The 17399-nt window shown below is 35.6% G+C and overlaps 1 protein-coding gene across 1 annotated transcript in view; it reads left to right on the forward strand.

The window, feature by feature from the left end:
• LOC107709187 (ribonucleoprotein PTB-binding 2-like) overlaps positions 1 to 17399 on the forward strand; it is an 81202-nt gene that overhangs the window by 43480 nt on the left and 20323 nt on the right. Inside the window, exons 3-4 of the mRNA XM_016513599.1 lie at positions 1047 to 1519; positions 14444 to 14635. Coding sequence (XP_016369085.1) covers positions 1047 to 1519; positions 14444 to 14635 — 665 coding nt within the window. The remainder of the gene's footprint in view (positions 1 to 1046; positions 1520 to 14443; positions 14636 to 17399) is intronic.

Here is a 17399-nt window from a genome sequence, read left to right on the forward strand (position 1 = left end):
TGTGGGATTACAAATTTAAGAATCTGTTTAAAATATGCTGATCCTATGTTCTGACATGGCATCACATGAAAAACTAAGGTGAAGTACATTGTATTTAGCATTTAAGGTAAATATGATGACATCAGACAAATGATTCTCTTAAGCAAAGTTTGTAGCAAGAGGTTCCAGTCAGTTCCTGTTCTCTTATTGTTAGTCAAATGAACCAGATTACTGAGACTATCACCTTTTGTTTGTAATGGCTCTTGGTGCCTCTGCCCCAGTCTTTGAGTAGTTATGCTGATTGGATTAGGGCTGGTGAAATGGGGCAGGTTGCTATACCTGAATACTTCATTTGCATGATTTGTTTAAGGTCGTCACCCAGGTGCTTTGTCTCCATTTCTAAGCACTGCCCCCTAAATGTATATAAACTACAATGTATCACTGCCTTAGTTAGACTTGAATGACTGCAGCGACGCACAGCGAGTCCTCAATAAAGAGTAACTTCTGTATGAAAGATATCCCAACGTCTCCTGGTCTCTGCTTCGACGAGGAAAAAGTTTCCTACACATGCATAGAAGGAACTTAAAGGATTGGGAATTGCATGCATTACTTGTCTGCTATAATTGTGATGTATGAGTATGCTTGTTCTGGAATTGAACTTTTTTAAGGTTGTGCTGCGTATTCACTGCAGTTAACATCAGTGTCGGATCCTAGAGTGTCAATGTTTACTCCTGCAAAGTTCTCATCCACAGTCTGCTCTTTGTTTCAGTGAAAAAAAAAAAATCATTCAATTGCTCCTCTTCTCGTGAAATGCATCCACTAACATATAACTGCAATTTTTTAAATGTCATATTATGAATTTTTTTTTTCTGGCCTGTATGTTAATTTTTATGTTTGAGTTTTTCCATTTGTGTTTTGTTAGACTCAGCGTGACCCACATTTTTAGTTCTTACTTACTCACAGGATGTAATACTACTCTTGTTGGTTTTTACACTCAAGATCCGTTTGATTTGCTGTTTGAGTGTTTTATTAATGTTTTTTTTGTGTATGTGTGTGTGTCTCACTAGCCTTCGTAACCCTTCTAAATGGTGACCAGGCACAGGATGCCATCCGAACTCTGCACCAGACATCAGTCCGAGGCCGTGACATCACCGTCCAGCTTCAGCCCACGGACTCTCTCCTGTGTGTCACCAACCTGCCCTACACAGTCACTGCCAGCCAGTTTCAGGAGCTGGTGCGCTCCTATGGCAACATTGAACGCTGTTTCCTGGTGTACAGTGACCTTACGGGCCACTCCAAAGGCTACGGCTTTGTGGAGTACATGAAGAAGGACTCGGCCTCCAGGGCACGGTCAGAACTCTTGGGCAAACCGCTGGGCGACCGTGCACTCATGGTGCAGTGGGCTGACGTCAACCACCTGACCTCTGCTGACCACCTCCACTCCAAGTGCCTATGCGTGGATCGCCTGCCGCTAGACTTTGAAGACTCGGAGGAGCTGGCACACATTTTTTCAGAAAGCTACAAACCAGTCTTCTGCCAGGTGAGATGCGAAGAAAAGTAACAGGGCCTTTGTATTTAGGCATTTCACCTCCACCGACATGGCTGGAAAGAATTATTTTATAGAAAAAATGATTTGGTGAAGTAAAGGTGAAAATATTTCTTAGTCCAACAGAGAAATGATTTCTGTAGGGCTACTGCAGTCCAGCGGAATGTGTTGGTTGCTGCCACTTGCAGTCTTTTAAAGGAATAGTTCACCTAAAAATGAAAATGTTGTCATCATTTAATCACCCTCATCTTTGTTTCAAACTTGTATGACTTTCTTTATTCTGTGGAACACAAAAGGAGAAGTTTAGCACATTGTTTCTGGTGCTGTTTTTCATACAATGAAAGTGAAAAAATGGGAAATGTCAAGCTTCAGAAATTACATAAAAACACCCATAAAAGTTTGTGAGACAAATTAATTCAGTTTTTGATTCGCTTAAAAGGACCAGCTCATTTGAGTCATTTATATAGGAATCTGGCCACAGTGATTGTGCTGTATGTTTTTGAATCACATAAAAATGGCTTATAAGAGTCATTTGTCAGGGAATCAGACTAAACTTATTGTGCTGAGCTTTTCTGATTCACTAAAAAAATGGCTCATGAGAGTAGTTTTTTTTCAGTAATTAGACTACACTGATTGCTATGTATGTTTTGTTTCACTTAAAAGAACTGCCCTTTAAGAGTCATTTGCTTGGGAATCAGAATACACTGTGAGTTTTTTATCCACTTAAACATTCAATTTGCCAAAAAGAACTGATGAGTTTTTCTGATTCACTTAAAGAAATGGCTCATCTGTTTGAGAATCTAATTGCATGGTATGTTTTTGACTTGCTTAAAAAAACAAGAAGATAAACATAAGAATCATTCTTTCATAAATATGACGCTGCATTGATTTGAATTTGGCTAAAAAACGGTTTATAAGTGTACTTCATTTTGGAATTCAAGTACTGTGATGGATTTTTCTGATTCAAGAAAAGAATGGCTTATAAGTGTCATTTGTTTGGTATTTAGACTGAACTGTGCTTTGTTTGACTCATTAATGTTCATCAAAAAAGGCTCATAAGGATAATTAGTTCAGGAATCAGACTACACTTGTCACACATTTCTTCATTAGCATCATTTGGTTCCAGTATTTTTTTGGAACCGTTTCTCAATACAACCCGGGTTTCTGTTCCCAACCTAGTCATTAGAGAAGTACTGATGATCTGATTGTGGCTTTAGAGGTTGAGTTCTGTTGCCAGACTTGGTGACGAGGACTTGTGTGGAAACCCTACCCAGCCTTCACTTCTGTCTCCACTGTGTTAATAAGAGAGAGCTTTTCACCATGCAGACCTTCTGCAGAAATCAATACCGCCCAGGAAAACTGCCTTTAAGTGCTGATGCAGGATACGGTTTCCTCAACCTCCATCCTAATCAAAACCATTAAAGCTAAAGGGCAACACCGGCTTTAGATCTACAGTTAGGGCCAACACCAGCCAACACAGAAATCAATACGCTACACCCTCTCAATCCCATGAAGTTTTGCAGCAGCACTAAACCCACAACATCTGCTGGAGTGTATGAGATGTATCAAACTCTCAGGACTTTGACCTCAAATTGCATCACAGTGCTCTCAGGCCTCTTTAATACTCAAGCTTTGCTTCAAGAATCAATAATGGAGCTCTCTGAATATTGCCGCCCCCACTTCTGTACAGAAATGAGATAACACAATGAACTGCACAAGTGATTCAGCTCATTTCTGTGCAGGAGATGCCGGAAAATAAGATACCCTTAGTTTCACTTTTCCAATTTTTCTAGACTGCTGTTTTGCTCATTTCATTGAAATTTAAATAGACTGCTAATTAACTAGATGTGAATTAAACTAAATGAGCCAGTTGTTCACTATTTATGAAGTTTAACTACACAACTTGCATCCACTAACGCATAGATGATGACATTATTGAAGTGAGACAACAACAAAACTATATCACAAATTAACAGTTGTTTAATTAATTGTTATGAGTATATTAATCAGTCATTAGTCAAATTGCTCAGTAGTGGTGCTTTCTATAAATTGTATTTATTTGTTAAAACACTTAAATCTTATTCACACACACTGTGCACATTTATACCTGGGATGTCTCAGTTGATCACAAGACACACAAGAACCAATTATGAGGCAGAATATCTCCTTTGTGTTCCTTGAAGGAAAGTCATACTGACATGAGGGTGAGTAAATGACATTTACTGGCTTAAAGTCAGATTAGCTTGATCATAGTTCTCATTTAGAGTGATGACGAGGTCATGTTTGACTCTCCACACATGATGCAAATTAAGTGTATTTCTCAAAACTACTATGGTGTGATATGAAATGACAAAACTCTTGAGTTTAGTTGACAGGAAATGTAAGCGCCAATAGATGTGTTTGAAAATTCATCTTTTTTTCTTTCTTTCTCACATCCCACCTCCCACTTTGTCACTCATTCATCTCCCAGTCCCCCTCCCTTCTGTCAACTCTCTTCCTTTTGCCTTTCTTTTTGAGAAAGACAGCAGCAGTTATGTTATTAGATGACTCAGCGCGTCTATGACGGGCATATTCTGACCCTGGCACATATGATGGTCTCACATACACACAAAGACTGACAGCTGAACGCACCCACAGTGCATCCAGATATATTTAGGTGGATGTGATTAATCGCAAGTGGAGAGTTTTGATTTTGTTATTGCTGCTTTCTGTTTTTCTTTATCCATTCCTTCCCCTCCCTCTCTTTGTCTGCTCTCTGTTTGTCTCTGTGTTTTTCTTTATGTTTCCTTTCGGCTGATATGAAGGTCAACTCATCTGCTGACCCGTGACCTGACACCCTCAGTAGATTTTGAAGGCTGTCATAACACACCCACAAACAAACATGTCACTTTTTAAGACAACCTCCTACTTAAAGATGGGATATGAAGATGCACACAGTATATACTTTTAAAATAAGTAACCATGAATGTTTAATGTCTAAAAATATTCATATTGATCTTACAGATTAAGTGATGTGATTTTTAATGCTGCTGCATTATTAATGACCACATGTAGGTCATTTGAAAAATGTATACATCCGTTTAGATGTTTGGATTGACATGCTTTAAATTTATCCCTTATTATTTTGCTGTACATGCATTTTTGCACTGCTTTTATTTTTTATTATATCACTTTGGTTTAGTGCTTGCATGTTGAGTGCATGTATATTTCTGTCATTGTTTTATTCCCAGGTTGTGATGTTTCTTCTAGGTATATAAAGATGTTCAACATGATCATTCTGTCCAATTTACAAATACAATTTGTCTGCTTAGACCAGTGTAATTTTACTCTTAGCTATATACTATAATGATATGATATATTAATTAGAGATGCACCGATTGCAATTTTCTTGGCCGATTTCGATTTCCGATTTTTGCAGCAGCACTAAACCCACAACATCTGCTGGAGTGTATGAGATGTATCAAACTCTCAGGACTTTGACCTCAAATTGCATCACAGTGCTCTCAGGCCTCTTTAATACTCAAGCTTTGCTTCAAGAATCAATAATGGAGCTCTCTGAATATTGCCGCCCCCACTACTGTACAGAAATGAGATAACTCGATGAACTGCGCAAGTGATTCAGCTGATTTCTGTGCAGGGGATGCCGGAAAATAAGATGCAAAATGTGCCTCATGTCAAAAGAAAATGTCTCATCAATATTTAGGAGGTTTTTAATGATCTAAAAGCTTCTTTTATAACTGGATGATGATTGGAAAGAGTGACTCTAGTAATGTGTTCTCCTAATTGGAGTTTTTCAATGCAGCTGTTTAGATATATGGAGTTATTTCAGGGTTTATTCAGTCCTTCTGTTGTAATAGCGCAGTGGTTTTCAAACCTTTTCAGTTGGTTGATCACTTTAAAAGTAAAGCAAAAACAGTAGACCATTTCACCACCCCGAACTATATAATATGAATCTACTTTCCTTTAACGCAAAGTTTTATTTTCATAAAAAAAAAAACAAGTAAAAAGTCGGTAATAAAATAAGAACAAATAAAAAAAATGGCAAACAACAGCACAAACTATAGTACGCAATGCAAGCACTATTTAACCGGAGCGAATGAGACGTGTGTGAGAGAGAAGGGGTCGTCGGAGAGATGAGAGTGAGAATGCGCAGCTGATGTTATTGCCTGTGCCGCTGGTAACAAAACGGATCGGCTCGGAATCGGAAAGAAGTGAGACTGATCGGCCGATCACCGATCCGGGCCGATCATGAGGAAAATCGGCCGATTCCGATCCCTGGCCGATCGATCGGTGCATCTCTAATTTTAATATATTGAATTTTATTTTAGTTTAGTTTTATTTAAGTTTTAGTAATTTTGTTATGTGCTTTTGTCAATTTTCTATTATTATTTTTAAAACTTGCTACATTAGTTTGACAACATTTCTTATTTGTCTCTGTGTGTTTCATCTAATATTTTATTGAAGTTATTTTATTTAATAGCTTTTGTTTTGATTAACAATAACAACGCTGGTTTATTATACCAGTGCAGAAAAAAACAGCAGACTGTCTGGATAAAAATGCAAATTCACTTTTCATTTTTGATACCTGGCTGTGACAGAGAAGAATGGACGTTAAACAGTATTTGCATTACAATTTTTGTGTTCGCTATGTTGTTTATCTAACAACACTAAATGCATGAGTATGGAGACATGAGAGCTGTTTTCTGGATTCTTCTTATCGAAACAATCTGTTTGTGACCGTCACCAAGTCAATTTATGTAATAGCAATGGTCCTGGGCATGTGACTAAAAGCGCAAACCTTATTCGCAGATATTAATAAAAAATCTAGTCACAAAAAAAATTGTCATAAAAAATTTGGTAGTATTGGCGGCATTTGAATGATTATATTGGTCTGAACAGTAGGTTGTGTCAGTTAAAATGTATTCGCATTAGGGGTGTGACGAGACACTTATCCCACGAGACGAGACAAGACACGAGACTGGGTTCACGAGAATGAGACGAGACTAAATTTTTAGACTTTTTTAAAGAAATCCTCAATGATGAAATATATAGGGAAAATTTATATTTTATTCAACTGAAAAACACAAAATGCAATCAACTTGTACTTTATGAAATTAAACATCTATTTTAATAAATTTTATGCAGTAATAAACAACATGTAAACACTGCAAAATGTTTTGCCACAAACTCAACTGACAGGCAAGTAATTGCACAAAAATTATAATTTTTTTTCAAAATCCGTTTTTTCCATTTAAATTTTTCTGGATTCCGTTTTTTTTTTGTTTTTTTCGTTTTAATTTTTCTCAACTCCTTTTTAATAGTTAAATTCAATTTTATTAATTAAAAAGCATGTCTAATTAATTACAATCATGAAACTTATACATTTTCACATCAATTTATTAAAAGTTTAACAAAAATTACATGTTTAGGGCCCTATGAAATGTTTTATTTTTTCTCACCATATTATATTTTTTGTTGTTAAGTTGTTTTATGCATTATTTGAATGCATAAACAACTTAATTTATTCATTTTTTTCTTTCCTTATGAATTTTTTTTCCCTCAGAAATTCTGTGTTGTGTATTTACATTTTTCTTGTTATCAAATGAAGGCATAAAACAATAATTAAATTTATCATTTATCTTTTAATTATTGAAAATTATGCAAACAAGATTTTTTGGCAAACAAAGGGGATTTACAATTAAAATGAAAAAATTGAAGAAATGTTTTGTGTGATTATTCCTTAAAAAATAATGTTTCATTCTAGTAGTAGTAGTAGTAGTAGGCTATGTACATTCTACTGAAAAATAGTTATAGGCACTGTCTTCAAATCAAACCAGACTTTTATTATGATGGGTTGCCGTGAATACCTTTACGGTTCTGTGTATGAGATATGACCTCGTGCCACGAGATCGCGTCACACCCCTAATTCGCATTGATTTTTTTTATTTTTATTTTTTTTATTTTTTTGTGATGCAAATGGGTATTTAGCTGGGTATCACTATTGTTATTGCTTATGCTTGTCATTATCCTTTCACCCAAAGTTTTGCGAATCTTTGTGATCTGTTGTACCTAATAACTCGAAACATGTAGCTTATTGACTTGTGGTGCTATCTAAGCCATTAAGCCTAGGAACCAGAATATCATACAGACTTGATGGTGACTTGGGAGCCTGTGCAGAGACCCCTGGGAGCCATATCTAAGCACTAGAATATCTTCTTAAGGTGGACTCTTGTGATTTAGGGCAGTTTAAGAGATTGCTGGGGGCCGTAGAGATGGTTTTGTATGGGCAAACACTGCCTGCCTACATTTTCTTATTTTCTTCCAAAAAAAAAAAAAAGAATCTTGTTACTTGATCTTATACCAAGTTACGTAAAGGCTGAATTTTTTCGTTCTTCACCACTGCCTTGACATTATTTTTTCATTCATACTGCCTAGCGCCCCCTTTTTTTCTCCGAATCCCACTGGGGTCTTTCTATCGCTCTCAAAGGTCAGCCATTTATAAGAGGAAATAGACCATGTCTGAACCAGAGGGAACACGCCATGCAGACGTCCAGATACAATATTTGCTTTTGATGGAGTACTTTATGGTTTACTTTATATTGTTTGTGTGTGTTTAAATGGAGGTGGTTGCTGTATTGATTTCTCTGGCCTGAGGTCAGTAATGGCTGGCGGTTGAACGTCTCAGTGGGTGTAGTCTCAGCCTCAGTCATCACGCCCATGGACCACGGTTAGCAAAAGGGGAAACTCTTCGGGATTTTGAAGTCTTCATCTGATTGGTTGAATTCTACAGGGTTTCTGAGAGACATGTGAGTCGCGACTCCGAACCCTCTCATAAAAGAACAAAGCCATTGTGTTTACAACTGTGACAATGATCTCATGATCTAATGATATTATTGAATGATTAATTTATTAGTTGTACGCCGGTCTGTTATTGTAGGAACATTGACTTGACATTTTCACATCCCTAAACATGATGCTGAGCAAAACAAAGTGTGACTGACTGCTTGACATGTCTATCAGATGGCTTCTTGGGTGGTTCTTGGCCAGTGAAAGTTGTGATGAAGGTCTGGCTGTGCGAGACTATAGTAGGTGTGACTGCACCCATATATATAGACACCTGACCACTCTCTCCTTAAAGTTTTTGTACATACAAGGCCTAACACAGGAAACTCATGGAGTATCATTATTGTGTTAGATTTGTGTCAAGTGCCCTGCAGGATATAGACGCATGACAGAATCAGTTTGGGCCAAGAGAGAGCAGTTTACCATTTGCACAGCTCAGCAGGTTTACTGAAAACATTTTATGCTCCAATTTGTCATACAGAAGCCTGTCATCATATACATACAAACAAATCTACTTCCTGTTTGATTTTGCTAGTCTGTGTGTGTGTGTGTGTGTGTGGTGTTTTTGGCTGCGATAAGAGCCCTGGGTGGTGACAGTTCCCTTTTTTTCTTTGCCTCTAAATATCTATTTTTCATATTTCATCTCTTTTTACTGGGTTTGACTTTTACATACGCTGTCCTGACTGCATTATAACTGGCACAGATAAGCCCGGGTTCCTCCGAGACATACCGCACCACTTATTACTGCCAAGGACGTACGTGTGTGTGTGTGTGTCCGTGTGAAAGAAATATCCAGGCCACACTAGTACACATTACAGATTCATGGTTTCCTCCATTCTCACCAGCATGTCTGTATTCATGTCTGTGCATATGTACATGTATAAGGTCCCGCTTTGAATCTGACTGTGTGTTTCCCTTTTTGCTTCTATCATCCTTTATGTCAGTCCTTTCTGTCTGTCCTCTAATCAGCCTGTCTTCATCTCACATTCTCTCAACATCCTGTCTCTTCTTCGGCGCTCCTTATTTTCCATCTTCTTCGCTGTCACTAGGACATTATCTGTTCATTCATTCACTCACTCTCCAGAGCTCTCTCTCAGTCTCTCTTTCCTCTATCTGTGTTCCCTCAGGAGTCTCATTTCCAACAGAGTAACTGCCAATAGCTGATCAGTTTCTTCCACCCCCTCACTTTATAGAGTCCCTCGATTCAACCTTCATCCTTTCTTTCTTCATCTATCTCTTTCTTTCTCTCAGGCTGTGTGGAGGCTGTGCATCAGTATTTACTGCACTGTTTTTCAGGAGAACTTGTGAATTGTATGTGATGAAAAAGAAACTAAGTGGCACAACGTACATAATATATTGACATTAAACAAGTTAAAACAATGTTCAATTAATTTCTACTTGCTAAATGCACAGATTGAAAAAAAGGAACAAACCACTTTATTAGTGCTATTCTTTGTAATGAATCAGTCAAAGTTGGTGAATCAGTCTGGATCAAGCAGAGGAGTCATTGTTCTGATTCTTTGACTGAACTGACCGAGAAAGAGACTGAGCTGCACAAAATATATAATAGAACAAGTTTACACAATGTTTAATTGTGACCCTGGACCACAAAACCAGTCTTAAGTGTCAATTTGTCAAAATTGAGATTTATACATCATATGAAAGCTGAATAAATGAAATTAAGTTTTGATATATTTCCGGTAGGGAATTTACAAAATATTTACATAGAACATGATCTTTACTTAATATCCTAATGATTTTTGGCATAAAAGAAAAATCTATAATTTTGACCCATACAATGTATTTTTGGCTATTGCTACAAATATACCCCAGCGACTTAAAACTGGTTTTGTGGTACAGGGTCACAATTGGTTTGACCTTGCTAACTGCACAGATAAAATAACAGCACAAAACATTAGCAAATCTCTTAATTAGTGCATTTTTTGTAATGAATCAGTCTTTGAATCACTTAAAATCAAGCAAAGGAGCCATCTTTCTGAATCATGGATTGAGTTGATTGAAAAAGAGACTGTGCTCAGTGCGCTGTGACACAAAATGTATAATATATCGACATTAAACAAGTCAACATTGAGTACGTTTACATGGACAACAATAATCCGATTTTAACATGATTAAGACAATACTCTGATTAAGACTCTACCATGTAAAAACTAACTATATGTTTATACGTGGAATTACGGAGGGGACGTCGGATAGCGTCACGTGGGACGTAATGACGTGTGCCATTAATCGAACTATGTACTATAACATGTAAAACGGGAACATGAAAGGAATATTTTAAAAGCAACTCATGTAAACACCATAACCATAATATTAGCTTATTTAGAATAAGGTAAATAATTAGATTACTGATGTCTATGTAAACATAGTCAATGTTCTATTGATTTATCCTTGCACAGATATAAGAAATTATTAACGGCACAAAATGTGCACAAATCACATGATTAGTTTGATTCTTTGTAATGAATCAAAGTGAATCAGTCTGAATTAAGCACAGGAGTCATCATTCTAAATCATGGACTTAAATGATAATGAAAGAGATTGAACAGCACAAACTATATACAGTGGTGGCCAGAACACCCGACAGATCTGAAAATATTGACCTTTTTTGCCTTCAAAACATGATTTCATTTCATAATGTTCATGAAACATTCAGATGGTTGCTATGAGCACAACAAATATCAGATGAAGTGAGTCATACTCTTTTTATGCACTTTTAACTTAAATATTTGGTATGTCCACCTTTTGCAGCAATTACAGCAGCACATCTCTCTGGCATAGTGCCAATATATTTCCTGAGAACCTCAACACTAATGTGACCCCATGCCTTCCGCAACTCAAGCCAAAGGCTTTCCTTTGAATGTACAGTTCAAAGTTCTGGCAATAGTTTGTTTTATGGGTATTATAATGGCCAATTCAACAAAAACAACTGAAACATCTTAAATATGCCAAGGGTTCTAACTTCTAACAATTTTGGCCACCACTGTAATATATTGACACTAAACAAGTCAACAACAAGTTCTTTTCATTTGTTCTTGCTAATTCACAAATAAAATAAATGAACAATATAAAGCAACAAAACATTTGATTAGTGTGATTCTTTGTAATGAAGTTTGTAAATCAGTCTGAATTGAGCACAGGAGTCCTGACTGTTCTGAATCATGGACTAAATCGATTGAATTTGAGGTTAGTGTTTAGAACATGATCCAGACTATCTAAGAGGCATGGAACAAACGTAGCTTTAAGCCAAACATGATGAAGGAGTGGATAGAGGAGGCAGTTCTTTCCACTGATGAGTCCCTGGCAGTTGGTGGAGATGTTTTGATGCGGCGCCGCTGGACTCCCTCGAGGCCAGTTCAACAAAATGACGCACATAGATGAAAGTCAACACCTCTCAACACATCTGGAGAGTGTGTGTGTGTGTGTTTGTGTTTACTCAAGCTCACCTTGTAAATGTTCTTGATTCCCTGTGTGGTTCCTCATAAGGACTGTGAGATTCAAAAGCACTGCCTGGTAATTGTGCTGGGAATTAGAGAGTCTTTAGCATATTTGCAAGTAGGCTTGTGTGCATGTGTAAGTTTTTTGATGGTGAATCACTTTACCATTAAATACGCTTGTTTGCGAGTTGATTTAACATGTGTCTTGGGTATAGTGGTCCCAAATATTTTGTTACCTAATAACGTTCATACATCTCTAAGTGTGGCTTAAGTGACCGTGGTACTTTTTGGGGGGCAGTGCATGTTAGAGATGTTGTATTTCATATTTGAAATATCATTCATATTTCTTTATCAAAGCTTTAACAAAGCCAGATTTCTCTTCACCCCAACCAGAGTCATGGAAAGAACTATATACAAGGAATTGACTTGCCTGCTGGAACACAGAACATTCTCCCACAGACAGAGTCTAGTTTTAGATCTGGACACGGCTGGATTAATGAAAGCATGAAATGACGTAATTTCTGTTCCTGACATGAAGCTACTGTAGTAAGGCACAACGTTTCTCACTGACTCAGCAAAGATGAAATGCTGTGATATGCTGCTTGGTTTACACAGTTATGAAAACACTTGGTGTTTTTTGCATAGTAATTACTTTTTGTCCTTAACCTGTAAATGGCTACTCTTTATCAGTAGTTTCTATAAAAAAAACTATGATATTTGTATGCCAAAAAGTAATAACTTAAGTAAACACAATTTATATTTATGTCTTATACCTCACTAATAGATTATTTACAACAGTAATTTTTGCAATACCGTTGTTAGTGTTATTGTTGTATACCATCTTTGTCTGACCTATACTTTGGTGTCTTGGACTGGTCTGACAACTTAAGAATATAAAGAGTGTGGATGAGCTAAAATTGTATTTATATAACAAATATACAGTCAAACCAAAAAAAATGTACAGACACCTTCAACATTTCTCACATTTTATTTGCTATAGTTTAGAAAATGGTAATAAAATATGACAAGAACTCCGAGTTAAACTGTGTCAGAACAAATTCATCTTGATAATGTCAGATAAGTTTGATATAAAGGTATGTAATGAATTAGGTTAAATAACCATCAGCTGTCAGCTATTAAATTTAAGTACACAATGATATAATACCAATTTATTGGTGTAAAATGTTCGCATTAGCAATTAAAGAAAAACACTTTAGCAAAACATGATCAGGTCCAAGTGTCTGAATCATTTTTGTCCCAAATTATTATTAATTTTACTGGTAGTCCACTGTATGAAGAATTTTTGGGTATAATATGTCACAGTTTATTTTATTTTGTTATCCTCACTTACATAAATTAACTATAGTGTCCTGCACCCACTAGTAAAAAGATATCTAAAATTTAGTGCTGTCAAACGATTAATCACGATTAATCGCATCCAAAATAAAAGTTTTTGTTTACATAATATATGTGTGTGTACTGTGTTTATTTGTTATGTATATATAAATACACACACATATAGTATATATTTTGGGGGGAAAAATTACATGCATATACATTTATATTATTATATATTTTATTATATATAAATATATTTATTATATAAACAAAATATTTTTCTTAAATATATACATGCATGTGTTTGTATTTATATATACATAATAAATATACACAGTACACACTTATATATTATGTAAATAAAAACTTTTATTTTGGATGCGATTAATCGTGATTAATCGTTTGACAGCACTACTAAAATTATATCTGGTGTCTCAATAATTTTTGGTTTGACACTATACAGTGGAGTCCAAAAGTCTGAAACCATACTAAAAATCTGGGATTCAAACCCAGATTTAAACCTGTAAATAAACAGAAATTTTTAGGATTTTCAAAAATGTAAACAAAGAAACAATACAGAAAGAAACAAAATGCATAAGAACTAGTATGCAGAATTTCTAAATCACTAATCAAATAAGCAAATATGAAATCCTTTGTACAGATAATACTACTACTACTACTAATAATAACAACAACATCAACAGTTAGTATTGTTTTATTATTATTATTATTATTATTATAAAATAATAAGCATTAAATAAAAACAAACAAACAGATGAAAAAAATCCTCAGATGTCTGGTCTCAGATGTTTGGACCCTACAGTATCAATAAACAGAAATCTTCATGTTTGCCACAAGGAAAAATACTCAATAATTAAACCTCAATTTCTGTCCTAATATCAAAGTAGTGCTTAATATGCATTGGGGGTTTTATTTCTCATGTCAGAATGTCACAATCATTAACCACATCCTTTAGCTGCAGGCAACTCACAAATCAACTCCAGAAGACACAGATCAGTGGGTTCCTTAAGGCTCTGCACAACCCAGCGGAGCTCATATCTCCAGATAAAGTTTGCTTCCATTATTTAGGATGCATCCAGTTGAGAATTTGAATGAAAATGAATGAAATTGTTCATTTTTTGGTTTCATAAAATAATCATGCCTCGCAAGAACTGAGAGAAAATTGGATTGTAATGATGTACCACAATCACACACCTTTGGCAAGATTTGTTGATATCCAAAAACTGTATGTGTGTGTGTGTGTGTGTGTGTGTTGCAGCTGGCTCAGGATGAGGGAAGTCCAGTGCGGGGTTTCGCTGTGGTGGAGTACGAGACGGCGGAGCAGGCTGAAGCCATGCTGCTGGAGATGGACAGACAGCTGATCCAGGGTCAGGAGATACGTCTGTCTCTCTGTCCCCCAGGAACCTCTGGACGCAGCACTCTTGCTGCCCTCATCGCTGCTCAGGGAGTGGTGAGTGACGTGCATGCTCACAAGGGACCAGTGACATTCTCTTTATCGCCACATAGCAAGCAACGAGAGTGTTTCTCACATATTCATCCAGAAGCATTAACGCACACACGTGCATGTGTGAAACAGCAGTGGTGACAGTTTAATTACAGTATTCATACAAACCCTGCTGTTTCAGACATCTCCAGATCTCCGCTGCATTTCCGAGGCCTGAAATAAATCGCAGGGCTATTTTCATCATGCTGGACAGATCCACATAAACCAGCAGCCTGTCCTGAAGACACTGTCAGTGGTGTTGAGCATTAGCTGATATTCTCCAAAACACAGGTTTTGCTTCAGGACTCTGAAGAAGATTGTCTTAGTTTGAGTATTTGGTTTCTAAACGTATCTTTAATTATTTGGTTTCATGCTCTTGGCGTACAATAATTCACTATATAATACACATTGTGGTCGACACAAACCATGTTTATTCTTGCTGCAGGTGAATCTGTTTTTAATGCAGTCTCGTTCACATTTTCGTGTAATCCTTCAGTAAGATAAAGTTAAGCGTATTATTTAGCTTGCTGTCCATGATGGAAAGCTTATGATTAAGACTCGACTTAAGCTCTAAATTCCCTCATTGGACTTCTTAATAAAGGTTTGAAATATATTCATATCTTGTGTTACATAATATTTAATATATGCTTTACCTTTCAAATGTTTGGGTTCAGTAAGTTTTTTCAATGTGTTTGAAAAAGTCTTTTATGCATATCAATGCAGCATTTATTTGATAAGATAAAAGTAAAATTGTGAAATATTATTACAATTTAAATGCTGTTTTCTATTTGAATATATAATCAAATGTAATTTATTCCTTTGATGGCAAAATCCATTCTTCAGTCTTCAGCCTCACATGATCCTTCAGAAATCATTCTAATATATTATCAGTGTTGAAAACATTGTGTTTTTTTTTTGTGGAAACCAATGAGACTTTTTCAGGATGACTAGAAAGTTCAAAAGAATAGCATTTATTTGAAATATCATTTAATATCAAAAGTCTTTACTATCACCTTATGCATCCCTGCTAAATAAAATTATTAATTTTATTATTAAAATTTTATTATTAAAACTATATACAACATAAAATATGGTAATACTCATTTTGGTTGGTTGCATTTTATTATTTGCATTTAGCATAATGTTTTATGCTGTTTATGTGACAAGCTTATTCACAGAAAGTCACAGAATGTGACTTTCTCTCACAGTTAGGCACCACTCAATATACACAAATTCAAGACTTAATTCTGTAGACAGATGCAGTATATTGTTGCCAGAGCAGGATGTTACATCTGAACATTAATTGATTTCATTGTTCATCATTCAGCTTTCTGCTTGTGGAGGACAATAAAATATCTGACTGCCAGTTCTTAAAGGTCTTTTAAAGGTGGAATATGTTTATAGACCCTATGAAACTGTTTCATGGACATGGACGTTTTCATTCTTGTGTTGGCATTTGTCCTATTGAAACAGGAAAATGGAGCAGGACATATCAAAGAGCTTATCTCTTTTTTTTTTAGATTGCCATCAATTCAAATGTACATGCTTATTGGCAATTTTGTCAATTTTTAGGAGAACAGGAGCATATATATTAAGACCTCAAAGCTGACAGACCTGAACTGAAAGCCACAAAAGTGCAATTTTGATTTCATGGGGTCTTTAATGCAGTGCTGTATGTCTCCACTGCTCTTGCTCTCTCTATCTCTCTCTCTTACTTCCCCTTTTTCCAACAAAAAGTATCAAGCCAAATAGAGCAAATGCAAGCTGACATTTCTCAGGAAGTCCACCCCTCCGAGCCACTCTGTCTGTATCTGAGACACGCCTACCCACTCATCCACAGACTGTGAGGGCACAAGCTTTCCCCTCAGTCTGACGGGCCGTTGCGCTTGTGTATGAGTGTAGTCATGTAATTTTAGCACTGCTTGGGGACTAGCAGGTGTCTGCACTTGTCTTCTTCACTGGTTAGAACTCATATCAGCTCATACGCATAATGGCCAGATATGTGCCTACTGGTTCATTTAATCAGTCATTTTCAATGCTGTGCCTCAGATCTGTTCATTGTCACATGAACGTGAATATAAATAGAGTTTGTTTAGGGTTCTAATCGTAGTTAGGGAACTAAGAAAAAAAATCACCCCAATAAAATTGGAAGCTTAAGTTCAGTTGCTGCCTTATGATGTGTAAGTAAAATCAAAGTGTTGCCAAGGTTACAATTTGTAACCTTGTAATGTAAATGAAATAATGTAATGAATTTATTTTAAAAAGAAAATGAAGTGAAAACTGACAAGGAAAAAAATCTAATAGTAATGAAAGTCAAATTGATTTAAACAAAGATGTTATGTTATTAGGAAAACATTTTTTTTTAACATATGTAGATTCAATAAATGTTATTTTATTAGTTTGTTCTTGTTTATTACTTTTTACATTAAAGTTACATTAAAGTCAGCTTTTTGTCATGTTTAAAAATTGTTAAATTGCTTTTAAAATAATAAACACTATCATTTAAAATAATTTATTATTCATTTATATATTATGATTATTAATATATTATTTATATAATTTATAATTCATTTATTATATTATATATTTACTATATAAATATTAGTTATAAATTATAATTCATTCATAAAATATCATTTTAAAACTATAACTACAATAAAATGTTAAAATAGATTATTTATTTATTTATTTTATTTTATTTGACATTTTTCATGTCCCTTTTTTTTTTTTT

The sequence above is a fragment of the Sinocyclocheilus rhinocerous genome, unplaced genomic scaffold (genome assembly GCF_001515625.1).
Source record: "Sinocyclocheilus rhinocerous isolate Xijiao unplaced genomic scaffold, SAMN03320098_v1.1 scaffold55, whole genome shotgun sequence".
Lineage (NCBI taxonomy): Eukaryota > Metazoa > Chordata > Actinopteri > Cypriniformes > Cyprinidae > Sinocyclocheilus > Sinocyclocheilus rhinocerous.